At 45.4% G+C, this 27,826-nt stretch overlaps 2 protein-coding genes across 3 annotated transcripts in view; one reads left to right on the top strand and one right to left on the bottom strand.

Moving 5' to 3' along the window:
* The window catches only part of zbtb20 (zinc finger and BTB domain containing 20), a 480,443-nt gene that overhangs the window by 280,981 nt on the left and 171,636 nt on the right, over positions 1 to 27,826 (bottom strand). The window lies entirely within an intron of this gene.
* The window catches only part of LOC308327307 (disks large homolog 4-like), a gene marked incomplete at both ends in the record, with an annotated part of 132,924 nt that continues 107,328 nt past the window's right edge, over positions 2,231 to 27,826 (top strand). Inside the window, one exon of the mRNA XM_080780626.1 lies at positions 2,231 to 2,341. Coding sequence (XP_080636752.1) covers positions 2,231 to 2,341 — 111 coding nt within the window. The remainder of the gene's footprint in view (positions 2,342 to 27,826) is intronic.

Below are 27,826 nucleotides of genomic sequence, written 5' to 3'. Positions count from 1 at the left end.
CAAGCTGCTGCATATTAATATAGTTGACATTAGATGCTATGTAAGGGATGATGTATTGCTACAGTGGTCATTGTTGATAGAACATTGTGATTGACCACCGATGGTTGATCAACCTGAAGGTGATTTATCTATCAACAACGGCTACTTAAGGCACAGTATAGTCTTTTTGCTGGACTGTTTCTCTCATCTATCTGTTGCGTATCCATCGCTGTTGCAGATTGAGACACTGCTGTTTATGCATGCTGTACTGTACATACAGTATACTATAGGCTTGTATATGGCCCTGGTTTGTTTTATTTTAGTCTCCTGTTAGTGTCACTTACTCCTTCTGGAAGTCTTTTGGGACGCTGGGGTTCATATGGTTAATTAGACCTGTTATCTGTTCTCATTAATCATAGTTATCACCTGTTATCATTCATTTTTGGTTAAAGGGCAAACTATGTTCCGAACACCTAACCACTTCCTGCTGGGGGTGGGGTGTGTGTGTGCGTGTGTGTGTGTGTGTGTGTGGAGGGGGGGGGGGGGGGGGGGGGGGGGGTTGTACTAGGAGCATTGGGGTCCGGGGACCCCCAGGGGTCCTTGAGGGAGTTCCAGGGGGTCCCCAGCTAAATGATAGTTTGGAACCAAATGGACCCTAACGTGTTAACTCTCAGAGTTAAATTAACATTGATTACATTACAATATAAATTGGGGGTCCCAGAGATAGAAATGCCATTAAATGGGGGGTCCGTTGACTAACGCATGTCAAACTGGGGGGTGTTAGAGCTGTAAAAATCTTCTCTTATGGGGGTCCCTGGCATATCTCTTCAAATGGGGGTCCGCAGGGCTAGAAGGCCGTTCACCCACCACTCTACCTCCTGAACCACTGCCATCCTCTGTGTGTGTGTGTGTGTGTGTGTGTGTGTGTGTACACGCGTGTTTGAGTGAATGAGAGACACACATACATCCTGTAGGTCATATAATATTCATGAGCGTACTTCATAAGGGATTAATTGAACAAGGTGACGTTGTTTAATTCTGAAAGATGGATGATGACTTTGCAATCGGTTGTGTTTATGAATATTGTATGCGTTCCATCTCCTCTTCCCGTTCAATTTGCAAGGTAGACACATTCATTCAGACATTGTGTAGCCGGCAGGCAGGCAGGCAGGCAGGCAGGCAGGCAGGCAAGGCAGGCAGGCAGGCAGTTAGGCAGGCAAGGCAGGGCAGGGCAAGCAGGCAGGCAGGCAGGCAGGCAGGCAGGCAGGCAGGCAGGCAGGCAAGGCAGGCAGGCAAGGCAGGCAGGCAGGCAGGCAAGGCAGGCAGGCAGGCAGGCAGGCAGGCAGGCAGGCAAGACAGGCAGGGCAGGCAGGCAAGACAGGCAGGGCAGGCAGGCAGGCAGGCAGGCTGGCAGGCAAGACAGGCAGGGCAGGCAGGCAAGGCAGGCAAGGCAGGCAGGGCAGGCAGACGTTTCAGGACCATAGATAGTTCTTGCTATTCTCTGCCAGTACGGGAGGGGGCGCAATAATCACACTCTAGCCTCGCTTTTGTGTGCTGTAGTGTAGGGTAGGGTAGCCTACTGTATGGAGCTATAGTTTATTCAATAATCAATATGGTATTTACTGTAAATACATTTGCTACAGTATTTTGTCAGTGCTGTGGTGGTGTGTGTGTGTGCATTATTATATAACCATGTGTAGTAGCCTATGAGTGAGTGAGAGAGAGAGAGAGAGAGAGAGAGAGAGAGAGAGATTGGGGGGGGGGGGAGAGACGCTAGGTTAAAGCATGAATGGTGATCTTCTAATGGAACATGGAGGAGACTCTGTCCGCGTAGCGTCGCTCCCAACAGCAGCCATGTGCCTTCATTCATTCTGCTCTGCTGCTGATCATGGAAACTTGACAAAACATCCGGAGCCTTCATTAATATTATAAACCTATCATTCTGGATTAGCTGGAACCGAAAGTTAACATCCTCTTTCTGATCACAACAACAAGCACGCGTCGCTGCCCGCATGCAGCGGCACTATACTAGAGCAGCTGTATCCATTTAAGATCATTATCATCATCATCACCGGCCTACACACCGGTTTAATTCAAACACGAAACCAACCGGCAGCATCGCGACGTTCGCCCTCCTCCTCTCCTCTCCTTTCCTCGCCTGGTCGTGGCTCTATAGCCTGCGGACTGACGGACCGCCAGCTCGCTGTGGTGGTGGTGGTCCGCTGCTGTGTGCACCGGAGCGCCCATCCATATGTCGTCTCTGCCCGTGGCCGTCAGGAACCTCAAGTGTCTGTCGCCCGTCATGTGTCAGTGTAAGGTCATCTGCAGCAACCGGACCCTGTCGCTGATGTTCGGCTGCAAGGTAGGCTAATACAGGGACCGTTGGTGGTGGAGCGTTTAGGTTTAGGTTAGCAGCGGAGCTGATCCAGCCGTATATGGTGGACGGTGGACCGGCTAGGATAGCCCCTTCATTTGGGACCCGCCGTGCATGGTTGCCTTTTCTGTATTTGGGACGTCGCGGTAACCAAGGGAGTCCCGAAAGCGGACTATTGGACGGACTATTATCTGTAGCTTACTGTAAATGTGTGCATGTTGACTTGTCATGTCTGATGCATCGGTTGTGATCGCTTGGTTCACAACAAGACGGTCATCATGACGGGTCTTGTATCGAGGCTATTGGTTCATTAATTGTAGCCAATTTAAGCTCTATTCTTCTTCCAGTCTTTATAACCAAGACTGCGGGGGCCGATATATGCTACTGTACAATTTACAAATCCCTTCTCTGAATCAGTCTCACTTTAAAGATGCACAATAAGCTAGCTTGCAGCGCTGTGAGTGATCTTTGTAGCCTACATCTTCTGTTCTTGAATAGCCAACCAACCAAAACAACAATCCGAAATGTACACAGAAAGATGAGATGCTTTCCCAGTTTAAAAAAATAAAAAATAAGGGGGGAAAAGCAGATCTACAAGCCCACGGGGTGTTGCAGCACAATGCCTTCTGAGCTTGTAGATCTGCAATTCATTTCGATTATTATTATATATATTTTTTTTACAATTTTTGCCTATGAAATGACGGATGAAAGCCAGTTCATACAGCTTAAAGGGAAGTGAAAGTGGTTGGAGAGAAAGGCCTCTGTCTGTAGAAATATTATAATGATCACATTAATCCTATATATTCATTCAGGAGGAGTGCAATTATACTGTGAGTGTAATTTGGTCAAATATACACATAGGCTGTTACTTTTCAACCCTCTCTCTCCAACACTGCTTGATACTGTAAGCACCTGGATGGATGCTGATGACGATAACAATCTTAATCAGGCTTCCTGCTTCATTTGCATATACGTGTAGCCTACTGTACGCCCTCCAGTTGTAATTATTTAGATCCCTGCATGGCTGATCTTTCACGCCGATAGCCCTAAATGTTGCATGGCCTATTTCCAAAGGCCATTTATATACACACGGAGGAGGCAGGGACGAACAGCTTCAAACCACTACTATAACCTTTGGAAGCATGTCGCTTTTCCCCACACATTCGTAGATAGTAGCCTTTATAGTCCATACATTGCTCCTGCTTTGACGTATAGCAACTGTCTGCTTGCTTTTTAGCCAACTAGCAATTTCCGTTGCTTAGTTTTTTAGTCCTTATTGGTCACATTCCTGTTCTCACCTTAAGCTTCTTCGGTAGTAGGTACTGTATTTATGAGCATTGTATGTCTGTCCTGTTTTTTTGTTGTGTATTTTTTTGTTACTGGCAGAGTTGTGTCACTTATTTTGCCTAATTGTTCTGGCCAGTTCACACTTGTAAAAGAGACTTCAGTCTCAATGTGGTTTTTACTGGTTAAATAAAGGTTAAATAAAATATAAAAACATAGTGTCGCACAGATTCCAGAAGCCTTGGACTGTAGCTCTATCTATAGAGACGGCCAGGCGGGCGAATGAATCATCTCTATAGAGCCATGACGATTCTTCTGTGTGGCAGGAGGGTAACCTATATTTGGTAGACTTATACCCCCACCATCCCATCATCCATATGACTCATGGCAACGGTTAGCACCCTGGGATCACCAAGGCCTGCATCATGCCTCCTCCTTATTATTCCTGCAGGCAACATTACTGTACAACGGAACCCGCCAAGCAAATTGCACAGATCTGCGTTTGACCTTGGGGGGGGGGGGGGATGCTAGGGATATAATGCTCAGGGCCACTTTGGTATCATTTATCACCCATAGAGAGAGAGAGAGAGAGAGAGAGAGAGAGAGACACAGGGCAGTATGCCAGCGCACAAGTCAGGCATCATAAACCCCTGGCCTGCATATGCTGCTGTTTTGGTCTATTTATCCCATTCTGGGCGGAAACCCGTTTTTATTTGGCACTTTGGCTATTGAAAAATAGCAGATCTACAAGCTCGTAGCGCGGCACCGAGTGCCGCGCTACGAGCTTGTATAGGTCTGCTATTTTTTGAAAAAAACGTTGAAAAAGTGGCTCAAGTCTTTGAATGTGTACATTATATTCTTTCAGAGTGAACGTTTTTTTTAACTCAAATCTTTTGCTTCTGAGAGGTCCCTGCATGGAACAACATATTTTCAGATAGGGGGTCGGTTGGTGGCCTATAATTATTACATATCCTTTTTTTGGGGTCCTTGACATGAAATATTGAGCAACCACTGATTACAGAAACATGAGGCTTTTCAGAAAACTGTCATCATTTAGAAGACATTTTTTGTCAGGCCTAAATGTGTTATTGATGGTTCTTCTATTCAAGGTCTGTACTAGCCTGGGTATCAGGTGGTTGTGGTGCTTGTGTACCTCCATCCCCCTTTTGGAGGAGTGAGTGGGTGTACTTACTGTAACATAAAGCAGGTGATACTGTTTGGACACTTTTGGGGGGGGAGAGGTAAACGTAGAGGCCCTTTCCGGCTCTGAGGCGCGTGTCACATTATTGAAGGCACAATTTTATCCCGAGATTCCTTGCAAAGAAAGCATTTGCCTTCAATGAGCAGCTTCCACATGCGTAACATAAGTCATTAAGTCCCGGATAAGATGCGCTGTGATTGGCCAGTAGTCACTTTGAGTGACAGCGAGAGATATGGAGGAGTCGCATGAGTGACGTCACTTGGGCAGCGACGCAGCGTGCCTCTAGTAGGCTACTTCTAATTAACCTGTTCTGACCTGAGATCAGATTCTAAAAAAATGTCTTCTATGTCAGTCGCTCTTCGATTCTTCAAAAATAGCAGACCTACAAGCTCGTAGCGCGCCACTCGGTGGCGCGCTATGAGCTGGTAGATCTGCTATTTTTCAATAGCTAAAGCATGACATGATGGGTTAATGTTTTCTGTTAGTAATCTAATCCCCCCTGGCTCTGATGCTTTAACCCATTCTGACCTGAGATCAGATTCTATAAATGTCTTCTACATCCTGACAGTTTTCTGAAAAAGCTATGTTTCTATGTCAGTCGTAATTTGATGTTTCAAAAATAGCATACCTACAAGCTCATAGCGCGCCACTCGGTGGCGCGCTATGAGCTTGTAGATCTGCTGTTTTTCCCTGTCTATCTGTCTCACTCTTTTGTGAGACAGTATATGATCAGAATTTGGAACCAACAAATGAGAAGATTGATGATCACAGAATGACCGTCACATGCAGTACCAATTACTCCTTTGCTGTCTCTTTGATTGATTGATTGATTGAATACCTTCTTTTTCGGTATTGTAAACAGCATGTGGTATAGGCTACATGGAGTATGACATTACGGCATTAAGACTTGTTTCCATTGTGGTCGTATACAGCATGTATTCAATCCATCAACATGGCATAACACATTAACACATTAAGACATGCCATCCATAAAACACTAATGTACAAAGGAGGAAAAATGAAGATGGCAGTGTTACATTTACCTGCCCTTAGCGGTCGGTCTCCTGATAGATGTTTCTATACATTTACCTCCCCTGTAGTCTGAGAGAAGCCAGTGTTTACACATCATTGATCTAATAATGGATGCGTGTGCGTGTGCGTGTGCGTGTGCGTGTGCGTGTGTGTGTGTGTGTGTGTGTGTGTGTGTGTGTGTGTGTGTGTGTGAGAGAGAGGGCATTCCACATTCTGGTGGGTGATCATTCAGTCTCCGATAGATAGATAGATGGACCATCACATGTTAACCCCCCTCCATCCTTCCTTCCTTCCTCAGAGCCTGTTGTTCACTGTCTGTAGCCAAGTCAGCCCCTCTTGGACAGGAAGGCTAGGCATGTGCCAATGCCAACAGACACACACTGACCGGGAGCACCCCTACAGGGTCTCGACGTCAGACGTCACTCCCCAATACACTGACCGGGAGCACCCCTACAGGGTCTCGACGTCAGACGTCACTCCCCAATACCCGTCTGTCTGTTTAACGGTCTGTGTGTGAGTGTCCCACATGGAGATGGAGATCTCTGTATCTGCCTGTGTCTGAACAGGGCAATTTGACTGGCTGACTGACTGACTGACTGACTGACTGACTGAAAAGGGGACTGGTTAAGTAGGCTAATCAATAATTGTCAGGTGTGGGGTTGCCATGCATGGCAATCAATTTGCTGAGGCAGAGGCTGGGAATTGCACAGGTGAGGGGATTTAGGCCCACTGCATGGCAGTGGTTCACTGTCTGTAGTCAGTAGTCAAGTCAGACCTGTGTAGAATCGTTGAAAAGAAGAAGGCCTGAGGATGCGTTGTATATTACTCAGCAAGAATCTTTATTAGTTGCTAAGGAGTCACATTTAAACAAAAGTAAACGGAGTTGAAGTCAGTTTACTAGGAATAGGATGACATTTCGGGCATGTGACTGCAGGTGTTTGTTTGTGTGTGTGCGTGTGTGTGTGTGTTGTGTGTGTGTGTGTATGCATGTGTGTGTGTGTGTGTGTGTGTGTGTGTGTGTGTGTGTGTGTGTGTGTGTGCATGGGGCCAATTAGTCCGACATGTTTGCGTCACTCTATGGTTAATTGAGTTATAATAATGTGTACATCCTAATAAGTGAATTATACATCATGCACAAGGCCGATTCTATATTCGACAACACATAGATCACATCCTCTCTGGGATGCTTGGTACATACAATATAAAACATCAAATATATTATAGATACATTCAGTATAAATAATGTCCTATACCTGCTTGTATACAGGAAGGCTAGGCATGTGCCAATGCCAAAGCACACTGCACCCCTGTAGGGTCCAGACAGACGTCACTCCCCAATACCCCTGGTACTGGGGCAGGGGTCTGCCCAATACCCCTGGTACTGGGCAGGGGTCTGCCCAATACCCCTCTGACACTGGGCAGGGGTCTGCCCAATACCCCTGACACTGGGCAGGGGTCTGCCCAATACCCCTGACACTGGGCAGGGGTCTGCCCAATACCCCTGACACTGGGCAGGGGTCTGCCCAATACCCCTGACACTGGGCAGGGGTCTGCCCAATACCCCTGACACTGGGCAGGGGTCTGCCCAATACCCCTGACACTGGGCAGGGGTCTGCCCAATACCCCTGACACTGGGCAGGGGTCTGCCCAATACCCCTGGTACTCGGCAGGGGTCTGCCCAATACCCCTGACACTGGGCAGGGGGTCTGCCCAATACCCCTGACACTGGGCAGGGGTCTGCCCAATACCCCTGACACTGGGCAGGGGTCTGCCCAATACCCCTGGTACCGCCCCAAAAAGCCCTCTTTTGCCTGGCATCTGGACAGGGCCCCTGCCCTGGGTAATGGAGCCATATAATGGAGCTGGCCTGTTCTGACGTCTGGCATATACATATTTGGGCATGCCTGACAAAGAACTCCATATGGGCATACAAGGGACAAAGACATAATATCTGGGTGTGTGGGGGCATGCATTTCCAACTTGCATCGTTTCAAGTATAGGCCAGCAGCCCCATGGGCACTGCTCTATAGTACTGAGAATCTTCTTCAGAGTTCTGCCTCTGATTCCATTTAGCCACGGCAAAAACCTTTTTTATCAACTTCAATATTTGCTCTTCTTTAACGGGTGTGGGGGGGGGGGGGTCTGGCTCGTTTCTCAGTGTCGGCCTCGTGTTAAATTAGGTTCCTTTGAAAGATCACTTTATTGTTTGTCCTGTTAACACATTTGCACAAGGTAATTGCGAGCGCACACTAGTGCTATTAATCATGGGTTACTGTAGCTGACACACGCACGCATACTACGCACGCACACATGCGCGCGCGCACACACACACACACACACACACACACACACACACACACACACACACACACACACACGCACACACACCTGGCCCTCATGTATTTCCTGCCTTTTAAAAGTCTTACTAGGTATCCACAACTATTTACCAGAGATACTCTTCTGCATCGGACTCAGTTTCCCAGAAGCCCTTGCAAGCCGGCGGTTGGTTGGTTGATTTCCGGTTGCGTCATCATAACGCGTCCGCCTCTCCACCAGGTCCGCGACAAATCCGCTAGTTCTTTTTAAATTATTACAAAACGGCGAATTAAACGCATAGAAACAAATAGCGGGTTTAGCGTATTATATTTAGCCGGGGGAGACAATGGATTAAATAGCGTGGAACGCGGCTTATATGCAGTTAAACTGTTGGTCATCTTGTGTAGGCCCTTATGATGTTTTATGTATTTATTTGGCTACTTTATAATATTTTAATTCATTCCGTTTGCTCTGACGACCTTTCTTTTGACTGTTCCTCTGATTTCTATGCGCAGCACAACCACAGAGAAGCACTTTGAGATGCAGTGCCTCGCCGCTATAGCCTGGAAACCAGACTAATCTGATCTGACCACTGGGGAGACTCACTCCTCAGTTTGAATTACCTTTCCATCACCCCAAAGTTGTCTCTCACCCCAGAGCCCCTCTAATCACAGTGGGCTCGTTTGTAACCGCCCCCCCCCTGGAAATAAATCTTCCACACTGAAGTTCCACACTAATATCTACGCAGTGATGGTAGTCAGTGTTGTGATAGATTCAGCACGACTGAATCTATAGTTGATTTAGTAGACTAAAATGTATTTTGGTGGGCCTTGATGCTGTCGTAATGAGGTTTTTTTCACTTGCTAAAAATAGCCAATCTACCAATAGGCAATCTACAAGCTCACAACGTGTCGCAGCGCGACACGTTGTGAGCTTGTAGATTGTCTATTTTCAGCATGCAACTAATTGTAAAATGACTTATACTGGATCTCTTGTCCACTAGTTCCTTCCTAACATTTTAGTCTAGGTTGTATTTGTTGACGAAATTGTCAGTATATTTAGTCTTAGTTTTAGTCATCATAGCTTAGTTTTCATTTAGTTTCCATTTAGTTAGTTCGTCAGTAGACAAGACAGGTAGTCGACGAACATTTTCCGTCTTAGTTTTAGTCGACGAAGTCAACACTGATAGTGGTGTGAAGTTCCAGACCGATATCTAGGCAGTGATATTAAGCCAGGCCGTGCCAGGCTACCTCGCAGGCTACCATGCCAGGCTACATCACTGCTCCCAGACACTGAAGATCAGATGAAAGCCCACACCGCATAGAGCGTCGCAGTCCCGCCCCCTTTCATGTCGACGCCAGGCCCTGGAAATAATTCCCAATGCATTTTCCTCATAGACATTTCAAAAGGTATTTATCTAAAGACATTATGAGCGTCGTACGAAGCCAACTGGAGTTGTGACAAATCATGACAACAAACACAATATTTTGGACCAAACAAATAATTACAAAGAAGAAAAACTTCGCCCGTTTGTTGTCATGATTTGTCACAACTCCAGTTGGCTTTTGTACGAGGCTTAAAAGGTCTTTAAATAAATACTTTTTGAAATGTCTAGGAACATGAACGGGGAATCATTTCCTGGGCCCTGGTAGGGGGCGGGACTGTGACACTCTATAGACTTGGGATATAACATAGTTTGTTGTTGGTTGATTGATTGATTGATATATTTATTACTCATGTAACATACTGTACATCTGAGCCACCGTAATCAAAAGGATAACGCACAAAAAGCGTACAGCTTGTTTCCATGGCGGTCCTTTATTATAGTATGAGGTGTTTTTATGAGTAATTCCATAAATTATAAAAAAAATAATGTTTAAGAAATAGTGAAAATAGCCGATCTACAAGCTGAGCTTGTAGATCTGTTATTCTTTTTTTTTTGGGGGGTCCCGGGGCAAACTGGGTCCACTCACTCCACTGATATAAAGCACCCAAAATATTGCTAATTGCAAGTGCGTTGACAGCAGGGGGGCAGTCAGACGGATATTTTGTGAAGCCACTAAGGAAATGAAAGTTCATATAATGGCCTGTTGTGGCGCTCTCATTGGGCTCAAAAAAACCCATAGCCCCATAGAAGTCCATGTATTTGGGCCCAACTTCACCTAGACCTAAACATGGTCATGAATACTTTTTGCTTCCAGTCACTAGTTTAAAGTCTCATTTCTAATGTCATAATATTCTTTTTGGAAAATTATGGTCCCATTTATTTAAAAAATTACCATAAAGTTGCGCATGTTCTGAGGGGCGTGGCTACCGTTACAGTCTATGAACGGGATCCCCCACCCACTCGAGTCAAAATAAAAACCAACGAAGAAGAAGGGGGAAGTCCCGCCTCGTTGTCTGGGCCAGCCAATGGGCCAGCTGGCCTGAACTGGGCCAAAACGGATCTAGAAAGATGGCGACTTCCATTGCAAGGACTGACAGGCTTCATTTTACGTTCACGTTAGACCCGCGGAACGCTTTGTCCATATTTTTTACAGTCTATGGTTGACAGACAGACAGACAGACAGACACATAGGGCTGTATTTTGCGTGTCTTAAGTACCAGGTCTTATTCCCTAACTTGAGTAAACTAAAGACCTGGAGGCGTGATCAATGCTCTTTGGCTATTCTGAGTGGCCAGAGAGCATTGATCACGCCTCCAGGTCTTTAGTTTACTCAAGTTAGGGAATAAGACCTGGTACTTAAGACACGCAAAATACGATCCATAGAGTCAGTCAGACAGACAGACAGACAGACAGACAGACAGACACACAGAGACAGACAGACAGACAGACAGACAGACGCTTCAACAACACAGTCATGCTCTTCTTACTGTACTGTAGATCTCTCAGATTGTGTTTGTTTATGTTTACTGTAGTTTATTTCATATTTTCATCTTTCCTGTCTCTTCCTCTTCTTAAACCCCAGCAGCACCATCTATTCTATGAAGTGTCACTGTCTGTACTACTCTGGATGGAGTATTACCGACTAGTAGTACACTAGTAGTACACTAGCAGTACACTAGTACACTGCTTGCTCTGTTAGGGACTCATTATGATCATTCATTGTTGTGTTGCTCGAGGCTTCCTCCTCCCCCTCCCCCTCCTCCTCCTCCTCCTCCCCCTCCCCCTCCTCCTCCTCCCCCTCCCCCTCCCCCTCCCCCTCCCCCTCCTCCTCCTCCTCCTCCTCCTCCTCCTTATACACATACAGTAGCAATACAATACAGTCAGACAAATCCATGTTTGTTGTCATCATGTCCTTGATGTATTTAACCAGGTAAAAGACAAGCGATAAACATGATATTAAATGCAAACGGGACAAATTCAACTATCGCACACCATCCATCCGTCCATCTTCAACCGCTTATCCGTAGTCGGGTCGCGGGGGCAACAGCTCCACCAGAGAGCTCCAGACTTCCCTCTGCAGAGCGACATTAGTGACTTCCTCCTGGGGGGGATCCCGAGACGTTCCAAGGCCAGTGAGTCGATGTGATTCCTCCAACTGCCCCTGGGGGTCTCCTCCCACAGTGGGACGTGCCTCGAGGACCTCCCTGGGGAAACGCCCAAGAGTCGTCCTAACCAGATGCCCCTGGGGGTCTCCTCCCACAGTGGGACGTGCCTCGAGGACCTCCCTAGGGAGAGTGACGCCCGAGAGGCATCCTAACCAGATGCCCGATGCATGCAGGCTATGGTGGCGCGCAATGGGAGCGTCCCTCCTCCGCTCTTTGCCGTTGATCGGCAAATTTGGATTATTTGTGTCACACGACCGCAGAGGATCACACCACTTAAAGGTGGAACGACGGTGGTTCTTCAAAGGGTTTGTGGGAAAACGAGGCAGTGGAATGGGGATTGTGATCTCTATGTCCCGCAGTCAGACTGTTAATTAAGAAAAACAACATACAAAGTTGATTATGGAGATTCAAGGTTTCTGCCCTACAGCGACGATATACAGAGCACTTTAAAGGGGGGTGTACAGTATAAGAGTGATTTGTTCCCAAAGCTTTAGTAAAGCCATGAAGCTGAAACGAAATCCTCCCATGCACTTATGCATCTATCTCACACGCAACCATTTACAGCATGCACTATTTTAAACGCAGGGTAAGTGATTTTCTTTGGTTAAAATAAGTGTCAAATATAGTACTCGCTTGCTTGTTCTGTTAGCAGGAGTCTCAATGTCTCTCCAGGGTTTTTACTAGACATAAAAATGTATTTTCAGTTCAAGCATACCGATTTTTATCCAATCAGGAGAGAGAACTCAGAACTCATAACGGATTAAACAAGTGGAATTGTAAGTGATGACATGAGCAGACAACATCAGAACTGGAACACTATTCAAAAGAAATAATCTGATACTGTACATACTGTACATTGACCAACTGGCCTTGGAACGTCTCGGGATCCCCCAGGAGGAAGTCACTGATGTTGCTCTGGAGAGGGAAGTCTGGAGCACTCTGGTGGAGATGTTGCCCCCGCGACCCGACTACGGATAAGCGGTTGAAGGATGGATGGATGGATGACGCTGATACATGCATGGGTACTCTCTCCTGATTGGCTGAAATTTTGTCACCTACCTGAACATCAGTGTTGTTTTTGGCAGCATGATTTTATTTTAGTTTTAGTCATAGTCTCTTGAATAGTTTTCATTTAGTTTTAGTCACATTTTAGTCACCTGGAAAGTTTTAGTGTTAGTCTAGTTTTAGTCGACTAAATATAAGATTTTAGTCAACTACTGTACAACTAAAACTACAGTTGATTTGGTCGAACAACATTTATTTTGGCGGGCCTTGATTCAGTCGATCTACAATCCCACAACGCGTCGCAGCGCAACGCGTTGTGAGATAGTCTATTTTCAGCATGCAACCAAGTGTAAAATCCACTAGTCCCTTCCTAACATTTTAGTCTAGTTTTTATTTGTTGACTAAATTGTCAGTATATTTAGTCTTGGTTTTTATTTAGCTTCCATTTAGTTTCCGTCAGTGGGAAAAGGTAGTCGACGAACATTTTTCGTCTTCGTTTTAGTCGACGAAAACAACACTGCTGAACATTTTGTATATTCAAGAGCTGGAAACATAGGGAGACTCAAACACTAGTCTATGGCAATGATTATACTATCACAATATAATGCTTTAAACCTTTTAAATCAAGCACGTTCTGTTTTAAACCAAACATATCACTTGGCCTTAAGTTTGAAGATGCATATAGGAAGGTAAATGATAAGTATACTCTGACTAGAGGCTGCGCGTTTAGAGTGAAACTCGGTAACGTTGTTATGAATGATTTAAGACTCTCGGATCAATGGACCCTCCATCCAATAATGAGATCAATGGACATGATCCTGTCCTGGGAATTCATTGGAGACGACTGGAGACCTTTTACCGGGAAGAGTGGGGAGTCCAAGGACCTGCTTATACTGCTGACTCTGAAGAGTGGGGAGTCCAAGGACCTGCTTATACTGCTGACTCTGAAGAGAGGGGAGTCCAAGGACCTGCTTATACTGCTGAAGAGTGGGGAGTCCAAGGAGCTGCTCATACTGCTGACTCTGTGAAGAGTGGGGAGTCCAAGGACCTGCTTATACTGCTGACTCTGAAGAGTGGGGAGTCCAAGGACCTGCTTATACTGCTGACTCTGAAGAGTGGGGAGTCCAAGGACCTGCTTATACTGCTGACTCTGAAGAGTGGGGAGTCCAAGGACCTGCTTATACTGCTGACTCTGAAGAGTGGGGAGTCCAAGGACCTGCTTATACTGCTGACTCTGAAGAGTGGGGAGTCCAAGGACCTGCTTATACTGCTGACTCTGAAGAGTGGGGAGTCCAAGGACCTGCTTATACTGCTGACTCTGAAGAGTGGGGAGTCCAAGGACCTGCTTATACTGCTGACTCTGAAGAGTGGGGAGTCCAAGGACCTGCTTATACTGCTGACTCTGAAGAGTGGGGAGTCCAAGGACCTGCTTATACTGCTGACTCTGAAGAGTGGGGAGTCCAAGGACCTGCTTATACTGCTGACTCTGAAGAGTGGGGAGTCCAAGGACCTGCTTATACTGCTGACTCTGAAGAGTGGGGAGTCCAAGGACCTGCTTATACTGCTGACTCTGTGAAGAGTGGGGAGTCCAAGGACCTGCTTATACTGCTGACTCTGTGAAGAGTGGGGAGTCCAAGGACCTGCTTATACTGCTGACTCTGTGAAGAGTGGGGAGTCCAAGGACCTGCTTATACTGCTGACTCTGAAGAGTGGGGAGTCCAAGGACCTGCTTATACTGCTGACTCTGAAGAGTGGGGAGTCCAAGGACCTGCTTATACTGCTGACTCTGTCACTCATTTCCCAAACCGTCAATACATAGTGATAATGTACACTTAGTGCGCGTTATCTATTTTTTCACACGCCCAACAATAGCACGTCTGCAAAGCTCACTGTAGTCTCTTTCCATCGGGTCCTGTCGGCCCATTGGCTGATCCTCCCAGTTCTTAACACATTCTGGGGCGAGAACCCGTCTTGGTGTTAGCAAGCAATATGTTATGCTTTAGCTATTGAAAAATAGCAGATCTACAAGCTCATAGCGCGACTGGTTGGGAGTTAGGACTTTGTAGTTGTTTTGGGTCCATTGTTTCGGCCCACTGATTCGTTGGGTTGTCTCATCGGGGTGCATGTGTTTGTTTCCGACGTACTAAAGGCCTATTCATAGTCTGGATTTTCGGTGGTGAGCTGACCACCGCTCCGGTGGTGAGGTGACCACCGCTCCGGTGGTGAGCTGACCACCGCTCCGGTGGTGAGGTGACCACCGCTCCGGTGGTGAGCTGACCACCGCTCCGGTGGTGAGGTGACCACTGCTCCGGTGGTGAGCTGACCACCGCTCCGGTGGTGAGGTGACCACAGCTCCGGTGGTGAGCTGACCACCGCTCCGGTGGTGAGGTGACCACCGGAGCTGAAATAACGTTGAGCGGTGGTGAGTAAAAACAGAGAGAAGGGCTGGAGCGGTGGCGGTGGTTTGCTCTTCACCGCGGCTCGTGACGTCATGTTGTAGTTCGGTGGTCACCTCAGTGACGTCATGTTGTAGTTCGGTGGTCACCTCAGTGACGTCATGTTGTAGTTCGGTGGTCACCTCAGTGACGTCATGTTGTAGTTCGGTGGTCACCTCACCACCGTAAATCCAGACTATGTATGAGCCTTAACAGACCGACAGGCATTAGTCCGATACCCTACACCCCAAACCCTAAGAGCATGGAACATGTCACACAAAACTACTCTAAGTTAGACTTTATAAAGTTGACACGCAGGATGTTAAATTGTTGAGACGAGTCCTATTGTATCAACACAGCTTTGTCTTTGCTCTGTTTCTGTTATGAGGTATTTCCCATGCTCTGTTTCTGTTATGAGGTATTTCCCATGCTCTGTTTCTGTTATGAGGTATTTCCTTTTCCCATGCTCTGTTTCTGTTATGAGGTATTTCCCATGTGTTCCATCGTGTATGGAGTTATGAGGTATTTCCCATGTGTTCCGTCGTGTATGGAGTTATGAGGTATTTCCCATGTGTTCCATCGTGTATGGAGTGAGTTGGAGGCAATAGTTTACGGGTTTTCAAACTTTCTAAATTTCCCTAGACGGATTGGAGTGATTTATTTATTGCTGTGGCGCTTCTATTGTCTTCATGAGGAGGAGGGAGTCTCTGCTGTTGTACTCAGAGCATGAACAGCAGTGATTGATTGAAGAAGCACTCACATTCTTTACTTACTGTAAGTAAAAGTACCAATATCGCAATATAGAAATACTTACAAGTGAAAGTCCTGTATTCGAAATGTACTTGAGCAAAAGTACAAAAGTATTGGCATCAAAATGCATTGGCACCAATAGTAATTAAGTTAAGTAAGTAAAAGTACTCGTTATTGTAGAATGTCCGATTTCACGTTTCACAAGTTGTCTATAAATGTAAAAGATATTTTGAAAATAGCAGATCTACAAGCTCACATATCACAATTTAGATTAGCTATTGTCAATGCACAGTAGGCTATATAGGGCTTGAAGTGGTTGTATGTTTTGTATTAATAATCAAAATCTACAAAGTAACTGTAATGTTTTCAACTAATTGTAGTGGAGTAAAACATTATTAGTATATAATTTGCCTCTGAGACATACTGTAGTGGTCGTGGAGTAGAAGTAAAAGTATACTGCAAATTGAAAATACTCCAGTAAAGTGAAAACTAGTCCTCAGAATTCCTCAGATAATACTTAACCCATTCTGAACGGGAACCCCTTTTGGTGTCGGCATCATGTTATGCTTTAGCTATTGAAAAATAGCAGATCTACAAGCTCATAGCGCGCCACCGAGTGGCGCGCTACGAGCTTGTAGGTCTGCTATTTTTGAAAAATCAAAGAACGACTGACATTTTTTTAGAATCTGATCTCGGGTCAGAATGGGTTAATCAGACCAGTGTGTTGTCCAGTGGAAACCTTGTATGAATCTGATCTCGGGTCAGAATGGGTTAAGCACGTTGACTCGATTAAAGTATGTACTTGGTACTTGGTTACTTGGTTACTATTGCAGCAGCATTGAGTGAGTCATGGCTGGACAGACGTTTAGTGGTCATCAGGAAGGTATTGGTTACAGCAGAGGAGGTCAGGTATAATGCAATTCTCTCTGAGCATAATGGCAGTGCACATATCTACATGATGCACTCTAACACCATGGTTAATGTGATACAGTATGGCATCATGGCAGTGTACATATCTACATTATGCACTCTATAACACCATGGTTAATGTGTTACAGTATGGCATCATGGCAACGCACATATCTACATTATACACTATAGAACACCATAGTTAATGTGATACAGTATGGGTCTTCAACAGGGGGTCCGGGGACCTCCAATTTACCTCGGGGGAGGGGGGGGGGGGGCTGACGAATCTTTGTGTGATAGGAACTGTTACACTATTTTACACACCTTTTCTAAGTATTGAGGAATTTATCCGTGTGAAAATACACATGAGAGGCGTTTGATCTGCAACAGCAGCACCATTTTATTTCAACATGTATGTACGTATGTATGTCGGAACTAAAGCCTGTACCCACTTCACCTCTCTCTCAGCTAAGGTGCCCCGTCCTTAAAAAGAAAATCACACCCGTGTGAACTGAGTGGTGCAACTCCCCTCTCTCTCTCCCCCCTCCTCCTCCGCCGAGTTGGCTATACCCTGGGCCCGCAAACTTGGGCCCCAGAGATAACGTGTACCGATTGCTGTGAGTTTTTGGCTGTATATAAGACAAAAAAAAGTGTTTTTTGAAGAAAATGATAATGGTACAGTATACATCTCTATCTCAGGGAGCTCCTCGATGCTATGGCGTCTCCTCCGTCTCACTCGGATGTTTGGTTTCTCTGACAGATGTGAGGTTTCTCTGACAGATGTGAGGTTTCTCTGACAGATGTGAGGTTTCTCTGACAGACGTGAGGTTTCTCTGACAGACGTGAGGTTTCTCTGACAGATGTGAGGTTTTCCGACAGATGTGAGGTTTCTCCGACAGATGTGAGGTTTCTCTGACAGATGTGAGGTTTCTCTGACAGATGTGAGGTTTCTCCGACAGATGTGAGGTTTCTCCGACAGATGTGAGGTTTCTCCGACAGATGTGAGGTTTCTCCGACAGATGTGAGGTTTCTCTAACAGATGTGAGGTGCATCCTCCTGGTGTATCGGCTCCCCGCCAGATGTTTGGTTTCTCTGACAGATGTGAGGTGCGTCCTCCTTGTGTATCGGCTCCCCGCCAGGTGTTTGGTTTCTCCGACAGATGTGAGGTGCGTCCTCCTGGTGTATCGGCTCCCCGCCAGGTGTTTGGTTTCTCCGACAGATGTGAGGTGCGTCCTCCTTGTGTATCGGCTCCCCACCAGGTGTTTGGTTTCTCCGACAGATGTGAGGTGCGTCCTCCTTTTGTATCGGCTCCCCGCCAGGTGTTTGGTTTCTCTGACGGATGTGAGGTGCGTCCTCCTTGTGTATCGGCTCCCCGCCAGATGTGAGGTTTCTCTGACAGATGTTTGGTTTCTCCGACAGATGTGAGGTGCGTCCTCCTGGTGTATCGGCTCCCCGCCAGGTGTTTGGTTTCTCTGACAGATGTGAGGTTTCTCTGACAGATGTGAGGTTTCTCCAACAGATGTGAGGTGCGTCCTCCTTGTGTATCGGCTCCCCGCCAGGTGTTTGGTTTCTCTGACAGATGTGAGGTGCGTCCTCCTCGTGTATCGTCTCCCCACCAGGTGTTCAGCGAACACAGGCCCCGCTGGGCATGATTTCACACCGCTGTAGTCATGACTACCGGCCGTTGATTACATGCTTTTAACACGTTTAGACCTGAGGACGATTCTACAAATGCCTTCTATTATAAATCCTGACAGTTTTCTGAGAAACCTTCATGTTTCTTTATGCGTCAGTGGTTCTCAACCTTTGTCATGCCAAGGACCCCCAGAATTATCTGTATTTGGCCCGCCGACCCCCCCATCTGAAAAGATGTTGTACCAGGGACCTCCAGAAGCAAGGATTTGAGAGAAAAACGTTCGCTCTGAAAGAATATATATTCAAAGATTTGTGCCACATTCACGATTTTTCAAAAAATAGCAGACCTACAAGCTCATAGCGCGGCACCGAGTGCCACGCTATGAGAATGTAGATCTGCTATTTTTCAATAGCTAAAAGTATAACATATAATGCTTAAAACACCAAAAGGGTTTCCCGCCAAGAATTGGTTAACACAAGCTGTTGGTCCTGTTTGTTTGTTTGTACACAAACAACGAGGCTCAAATGCAGTCGCGATGGAGTGGATGAGCTGCTGCTGTTCAGGGTATTGATCAAACAACGACAATTATCCAGAGGCCAGCTAACTGGTGGGTGGTGCACACCAGACAGAGGCCAGCTAACGGGTGCCCATCTGTGTGTACGCTGGGTGGTTGCTGGGGTTGCTGGGGTGGGTGGGAGAGCAGTGGCGTGCACAGATAGACACTAGGGGGTGCTAGAGCTAGAGCAACTTCTTTTTTTATTTTGTTTTGTACAGTGTACAGTATGTGGACCATGGTGACATTGATCAATTCTTGATTAAAAAAAGCTTCTAATATATTAATTAGGGCACAAAATCTACGTATAAATCTCACACTATTAATGCAACCGGCCGGTTCCACGCGCTGCACAAAGTGCCCTTTTTCTCACTTGAGCACCTGCCCCTTTAAATGTCTGTGCACGCCACTGTGGGAGAGGGTGAGCATTCGTAGTAGAGACTAGTGTTGTTATAATGAATGCGTATGGAGACAGAACACCTGCGCAAATCAGTGTCGTTTCACATGCACGACATCAGTTTGTGTTGTGAGTGACATCAGACCACACAGCTGTGTCAGCCTTTATAAGATGTCGCTCACACACACAGAGAGTTGGACAGGAAAAAATAAGAGGTTCCAATAAGCGGATCAAGACGGAGAAAAAACAGCCAGAGACATAGGAGAGACAGAGAAGAGAAAGACGATACGAGAAGATCGAGATCAAGATTCTGCACTGGTCGGTGCCTCTGAAATGTGGACCGCAGAGATCCTCCTCCTTCTTTCGTTGTGTTGCTGGACCTGTGGAGGACAAGGTGTATTCCTTTGGAGGCTTCTTCTACGCCGGGAAGACCTACAGCGACAAGGATCAGATCGACGTTCACGTCTTCAACACAGTGACGTTGTGCTGCACGACGTTGCCCCCGGTGACAACCGGAGGAGGAGGATATTGTCTTGAGGTTCCCTCCATGCACTATGGACACACAGCTGTACTGATCCAAGATCTCATCTATATCTGGGGAGGGATAGTGAATTCAAAGTCAAAACGTGTTGACAACAATTCGTTTACCATCACAGGGGACGATGACAACATCCTTTATGCGTTTGATGTGGACACCCACAGATGGTTCAAGCCTAACGTATCTGGAACTGTTCCAGAGGCGAGGAGCGGCCACTCAGCCTGTGTCTTGAGGAAGGTCATGTTTATCCATGCAGGATGCTGCCAGCCGACTGGACTCAGAGATGACATCTAACAAGTTGGACACCACCACAATGGTCTGGACTTTAATCGACACCAAAGGCGTTGCACCTCCTTTTTCTACATACAACTCTGCTACCTTCATCGGGACAAAGATGTTTGTATTTGGGGGGACCTGTGGTATTGGTTCTCTGCTGTCCCTTAGCACCAGAGTGTTTGTCCTTGACACAGAGACCTGTGTCTCAGAGTGGCGGAGCACATGAGCTTTATCCTTCTGGACGCTACCATCATTCATCCTTTGCCTACAATGGAGAACTGTACATATTTGGTGGTCTGATGCAATCAATTCAGTTCAATGATCTGTGGAAATGCAATTCCAAGACCTTCTCCTGGACGAAGGTTGAGCCCAAGGGGAAAGGCCCGGATTGGCTGGGTGAAAAGGGCTGTTGCATGGTGGTGGGAGATCGCGTCATCCTCTTTGGAACCCAACCCATCTCACAGGTCCTACACTTAAGTCCTACGCTGAAGACGTTATGCAAGCTAGCGGTTATCCAGAAGGGTCTGGAGCAGTCTGGACTCCCACACAACATCAGGTGGGAACTGGCAGCCATGGCAACAACAACAACAACAACAACAACAAAGAAAAAAATAAAACATACAATCTGTTCTAGTGGAAACATTCAGTACTTTGGACTTTGAACACGATGATGTTATGTAAAACACCTGGACGTATTCCCTCGCACTTGTCACCTAATTCACCCTCTGTCAGCCTTCTGATTGGGCCCTGACTGACTAACCAGCAGGCTCATTCTGCCTGGTTCCGCCTTGTTCATGTTGAATTAGCTAAAACATAATTTTTGGAATAAACTAAAAACATGACATGATATGCCCTGCAGTCACCATGCTGCACCTGTTTACTGACACCAAGTTTAAAATAAGAATTGAACTCACAGAATATCAATACGAAGCAACTGAAAAACATGTTTTTCAATGATTAGTGGATGGGTACTCGAGAAAGGATTTTTGTCCAACCACGAAACGGCAACCCGAAGAGGGTCACAAGACACTTTAAAAACTACGTATGTGAACGCCTTGTCTTTCCTTGAGTTTGACAGTTAACAGTATACAAGCTCATATGCTTGTATGTCTTAGCTGTGACGTTCTATAGTGTCCGTGTTTGAGGTGTTGTGTGCAGTAGCCCTACGGGTGTGTCCCTGTTAACCCATTCTGACCTGAGATCAGATTCATACGAGGTTTCCACTGGACACACACACTGGTCTGATGAACCCATTCTGACCTGAGATCAGATTCTAAAAAGTCAGTCGTTCTTCGATTTTTCAAAAATAGCAGACCTACAAGCAACAACAACACGACAGCAATAATATTTATCTGCTGGTCATCCTTGCTTGTTAGTGTAAATTGCGGGTTGACTCAACCCATTTTGGGCAGAAACCCCTTTTGGTCTTTTAAAGCATTATGTTATACTTTAGCTATTGAAAAATAGCAGATCTACAAGCTCATAGCGCGGCACCGAGTGCCACGCTATGAACTTGTAGGTCCTCTATTTTTTAAACATCGTGAAAATGTGCCTCAGATTTGAGTGAACATTTTAACTCAAATCTTTGGTCCTGGGGAGGTCCCTCCTGGAACAACATATTTTCAGATGGGGGCGCAGAGGCATATTACATATGCTTTGTGGGGTCCTTGACATGAAATATTGAGCACCACTGATACAGAAACATATATAGGTTTTTCAGAAAACTGGAAAGTCATTTTTTTTCTTTTTTCCTACTGTACGATTCTGGTTCACATGCGAGAGAGCGTACCGGTACGTATGTAAGCGAGGCAACGACATCAAATAAAAAAGCTCCCTGTTTTTACCACGCAGGTTCCACACTGCAGTGCTATTGATTTCCTCTCATTTAACCCATTCTGACCTGAGATCAGATTCATACGAGGTTTCCACTGGACAACACACTGGTCTGATTAACCCATTCTGACCTGTGATCAGATTCTAAAAAAATGTCAGTCGTTCTTCGATTTTTCAAAAATAGCAGACCTACAAGCTCGTAGCGCGCCACTCGGTGGCGCGCTATGAGCTTGTAGATCTGCTATTTTTCAATAGCTAAAGCGTAACATGATGCTATAACACCAAAATGGGTTCCCGTTCAGAATGGGTTAACATTCCCAAAGTGTGGTCAGCTAACAGCCGCGATGCATCGTCAATGTATTGGGTGTAATCAAGGATTAGCAGCAGCTTAACACATTCTGAACGGGAACCCGTTTTGGTGTTAGCATCATGTTATGCTTTAGCTATTGAAAAACAGCAGATCTACAAGCTCATAGCGCGGCACCGAGTGGCGCGCTACGAGCTTGTAGGTCTGCTATTTTTTTTTTAATTGAAGAGCGACTGACATAGAAGACATTTTTTTAGAATCTGATCTCGGGTCAGAATGGAAAACTGTCAGGATGTAGAAGGCATTTTTTCAGAATCTGATCTCAGGTCAGAATGGAAAACTGTCAGGATGTAGAAGGCATTTTTTCAGAATCTGATCTCAGGTCAGAATGGCTTAAACTGTCCCAGGCTAGAGGCTAGGCTACACAATGTGGACATGCAGGCACAGAGTGTTTCTCCCATTCTGTCAGAAGGGAACGGAATTAGAAACGCCTGAAATGCCTTGAAGGACAAACTGAAGGACGCTTCCAGGTTTATCCGTGTCACGGTACCCATTCCCAATTCCGTGTGTGTGTGTGTGTTGGGGGAAGGGATGGGGGGGGGGGGGGTGTTCTTCGACACGGTGACATAATTGACTTCAAATCCATCGTGGCAGTGTTGTTATGTCGCGCTCCCATGGGAAGCGCTGTAGCACACATTATATTTGAGCCATTTGGCCGTGCCGTGAAGGACCCTGCAATGTGCAATTGAGTATTTATTTGGCCGTGCTATATATAATGGACCCTGGACCATGCATCGGCGAGTCGGCGACCATCATAATTATAGTGTCTTCCTCGGTGTATTATGTGTAGCACTCTCTGGACATGATATCGCTGTTGTCTCCATTTTCTGACTTTTTTTCCCCCTCTGTAAAGTCACGCTCTACTAGATCCAGTGGCGGCCTTATATTGGTTTCAATCGTTTCAATTGAAACAGGGCCTCGAGTCTCCAGGGGGCCTCCCCAAACAAAAGTAGTAGTGTAGTGTGTTGTTTAGTTGTAATTGTTCCCACTTCCCAGTGTGTGCACTCACTGCAGTAGCAGCGCTGACAGGTGCGATTGCATCATTGTATAGCCAATGCTAAGTTCCAGTTATACCTTTAAGTAAAACATTGTTTAATCAAGCAAGCTGCTTTTGTGTATTTTCTACTTGGCTGTGTAAGCTGTTCATGCTTTGAAGTCCGATAATACACACGATAATACACACTTTTAAGGCCGCCCCCTGACTACATCATACTACAATACGGCATCGCACGAAAGCTTCAAATGTATAACCACGAGCTCGAAAAACTCGAAATGTGGCACGAAGTGCACATTTTCAGCTTGTATAAGATCTGCTGCTTTTGTTACTTTTGACTTTGAATCCTGAAAAGTAGACAGACTGGTAGATCCCCAATGCCTACCCGAGAGAGGCGATATTATCTAAAAATCACTCATAAAATGCCCCTGAAGTAAGGGACGTAGAATTACCTGTAAACAGAGAATCATGTCACTCCCTCTGGTTCCTTTCCGACACTCTGCAACGTACATTTATTTTGATGCCCGTGTGGTGTGGTTATGTGCTCATTATGGGTACGTTTTGTGCCTTTCCGAGGATGTTAAAGCACCACCGATTGAACCGGAACGTCCTGCACGAGGGCATGTTATCAAACCAAACCTCCTGCTTTTGGACACAAGCGCTCGGACGTCTCTGTGCGAGAGGGGATGTATTTTCTTTGTGTATTTAACAGGGTCAGAGAGATAGCTATATTGGCTAATTCATAGGCTTACAGTATATCTGGTCCCTGGGCAGGGAGATATTTAAAAAGCAACACTGAATACAAACAATACGATTGAAAATGATGACACGCTGTTGCTTTGCAAAATCATGGCAGTCATTCGTCTTGCTTAGCGGAGCTATTCTAATCTATATTGTTGAGCTGTGGATATTAAGGGTGTAAAGACCCCTCTCTCTCTCTCTCCTCCCATCTGCTATGCTCTTTTGGAGAATGCTTAAAACGTAAGCGATCTGCTCTGTGGTGAATGCACAGTATGTTATTACAGCAGACACCCAATACTGTATAGCAACAATAGGCTGTATGCATGAATCCTCTTTATTGTCACATCACAGTTTTACAAGTAAAAAAAAGGTGAAATTCGTTCTTGTGCATAGTTCCCCATTGTGTTATTTTTCCAAGAAGACAGACAAGCCAAATCCCAATACCCCAAATATCAGCCACTCGCTCACTCACACTCGCTCACTCCAGCGTGACAAATTACGGTGAAATTGTTGACCTGCCGAAATGTGTGACCATCTTGTGGACTTCACACAACTTACATGGAGGTCTTTAAATACGTGTCCTTAATACCGCTAGGTTGAACTCTGCTACTGACATTATGTGATTATCACATATTTCAGCAGGTCACCAATTTCACCATGACACCACCATGCTGGAGTGACCGAGTGTGAGTGAGCGAGTGGCCGAGATTTGCGGTATTGGAATTTGGCTAAAGGGAAGAAGAGAGGGGGGATGGTAAGGAGATCAAGGCAGGAAATAATAAAGTTTGAGTGCTTTTACCACGGAAAAAAGTAAAGGCTTTCGGATAAGTGTTGGGGCAGAAATGGAACAGAGCCTTCATTAGTATCATTAACACTGACTCTGTTTGACCAGAATGGAACAGAGCCTTCATTAGCATCATTAACACTGACTCTGTTTGACCAGAATGGAACAGAGCCTTCATTAGCATCATTAACACTGACTCTGTTTGACCAGAATGGAACAGAGCCTTCATTAGCATCATTAACACTGACTCTGTTTGACCAGAAATGGAACAGAGCCTTCATTAGTATCATTAACACTGACTCTGTTTGACCAGAATGGAACAGAGCCTTCATTAGCATCATTAACACTGACTCTGTTTGACCAGAAATGGAACAGAGCCTTCATTAGTATCATTAACACTGACTCTGTTGGACCAGAAATGGAACAGAGCCTTCATTAGTATCATTAACACTGACTCTGTTGGACCAGAAATGGAACAGAGCCTTCATTAGTATCATTAACACTGACTTGAATTGAATTGAATTGACTGTGCATAGAGGTTATTCTCTGTTGTATTCCAGTGAACAACCATTAGCATTCTGAATTACACTCATTCATGTGGTGCGTTCCAAACTCGTAGTACCACTTCAAAAAGCCCTCCAGTGCCACTCCTGGAGGCTTGTCTGGAGGAGACATCGTAGTTCTGTCAGGCAGAAACAAAACCTCTCATAATTACTGTGTCTCCATTATTACATTTGTTTGTGCGTTTTCTTCGTAAATGAACGCCCTACTTGATCATACTACTTGAAAGCATAGCATAATCTACAAGCTTGTCGAACTGCTAAAGTAGCAGTTTTGGACATATACCTGTATGAGGATTCCACCCGACAGACATATAATTATGCTAATGCTAGTGCTGTGCTGTGCTGTGCTGTGCTGTGCTGTACTGTACTGTACTGTGCTGTGCTGTGCTCAGTGGACTGGAAGGCACTTAATTGACTTGAGTGTGAAAACCAAAAAGGAGAGTGTTTGTTTGAGTGAGTGGGATAGATTGGGGAAAAGACGGCGGTTCAAATGTCGTAATTGTTAAGATTACACAATGTTCTCTTGTCGTTCTCTCTCCGGCACAAATGTGCTATTAATATTATGTTTTAGCTAGAATGAAATGTTCTCTGATTGTACCAGTGAGTCCATTATTACTGTTTTGTTTCCTCATGCATGCTATCGTTTAGAAATAAACTCTGTGTAGTTTGGTCTCCAAAAGCTACACTCTTTTGTGGCTGTGCTTAAAAGAGCACTTTTCACCCTTTTTCCCCTCCAACCTATCTTCATGTAATTGGTCTAGTGCTCATTAAAAGTTGGCACCATTTCTGTCTACCCTCTTCTGTCTGCTACTGTGCAGGAAAGCTGTTTCTATTAGTTATAGCAGTTTCTGATAGCTTGGAATCCCCATTGATGATGTCACTGGTAGGAATAATTACAGGGGGGTGGGGGGGGGCAGGGGGATTGGACAGGCTATTGATCATAGACTGTAAAAAATATGGACAAAGCGTTCCGCGGGTCTAACGTGAACATAAAATGAAGCCTGTCAGTCCTTGCAATGGAAGTCGCCATCTTTCTAGATCCGTTTTGGCCCAGTTCAGGCCAGCTGGCCCATTGGCTGGCCCAGACAACGAGGCGGGACTTCCCCCTTCTTCTTCGTTGGTTTTTATATTGACTCGAGTGGGTGGGGGATCCCGTTCATAGACTGTAACAGTAGCCACGCCCCTCAGAACATGCACGACTTTATGGTAATTTTTCTAATAAATGGGACCATAATTTTCCAAAAAGAATATTATGACATTAGAAATGAGACTTTAAACTAGTGACTGGAAGCAAAAAGTATTCATGACCATGTTTATTAAGGTAATACAGTCTAGGTGAAGTTGGGCCCAAATACATGGACTTCTATGGGGCTATGGTTTTTTTTGAGCCCAATGAGAGCGCCACAACAGGCCATTATATGAACTTTCATTTCCTTAGTGGCTTCACAAAATATCTGTCTGACTGCCCCCCTGCTATTGATTCATAGAATTTTCTTTTTTTTCTTCTTTTTCTTTTTATCCTCCCGCATTGATTCATTCATTGAACTGTGTTTGATTCTCGTGCAGATTTATCAGCATTAAAGTGTCATTGATGTAAACAGATGGTGTCTATATTTAAAAGCCTTCCAGGTATACTTATAACAAGCTGTTAATTAATAAGGAGACGCCACGCAAAGCGTTTGTGATTGGAAATCTATCAGAGTACAATATGACAGTCAATCACTCCTGATGTGTACATGTATCATTTACGCTGTGACACAAAAAGTTGTTTAGTTTAGCCTACTTGTGACTGTCTGCTATTCTATTGTTTAAACAGACCCTCTGGTACTAATAAGTACTAAGGTTTGTTTGACCAGTATATCGTTTCCATACAGTGTACCAACCATTCAGCTAAATGCTATCAAACCACATACCACCATTATAAAGTGGTCTGTCTGTCTGTCTGTCTGTCTGTCTGTCTGTCTGTCTGTCTGTCTGTCTGTCTGTCTGTCTGTCTGTCTGTCTGTCTGTCTGTCTGTCTGTCTGTCTGTCTGTCTGTCTGTCTTGTCTGTCTGTCTGTCTGTCTCTCTGTCTCTCTGTCTCTCTGTCCGTCTGTCTCTCTGTCTGTCTTTCATTTCTTTCTTTCGTTTCTGCCACTATAGTAATGAATTATACGTGTAAAATGTAATATCTTTACATTTGATATATATTTTCCATTCCATTTCTGCTAAGCAGCAAATCCAGAGCGACTTACATTAAGCAAGAACAAAAAAAGCATGGCAATATACATCACATACATAACAAGTAGTTATCGTGAAACATGTGTAA

The sequence above is a fragment of the Protomyctophum bolini genome (genome assembly GCF_963924005.1).
Source record: "Protomyctophum bolini genome assembly, chromosome: 13".
NCBI classification, from domain to species: Eukaryota; Metazoa; Chordata; class Actinopteri; order Myctophiformes; family Myctophidae; genus Protomyctophum; species Protomyctophum bolini.
The sequence above is the reverse complement of the archived record's forward strand: the minus strand, read 5'-3'. Positions and strand labels throughout refer to the sequence as shown.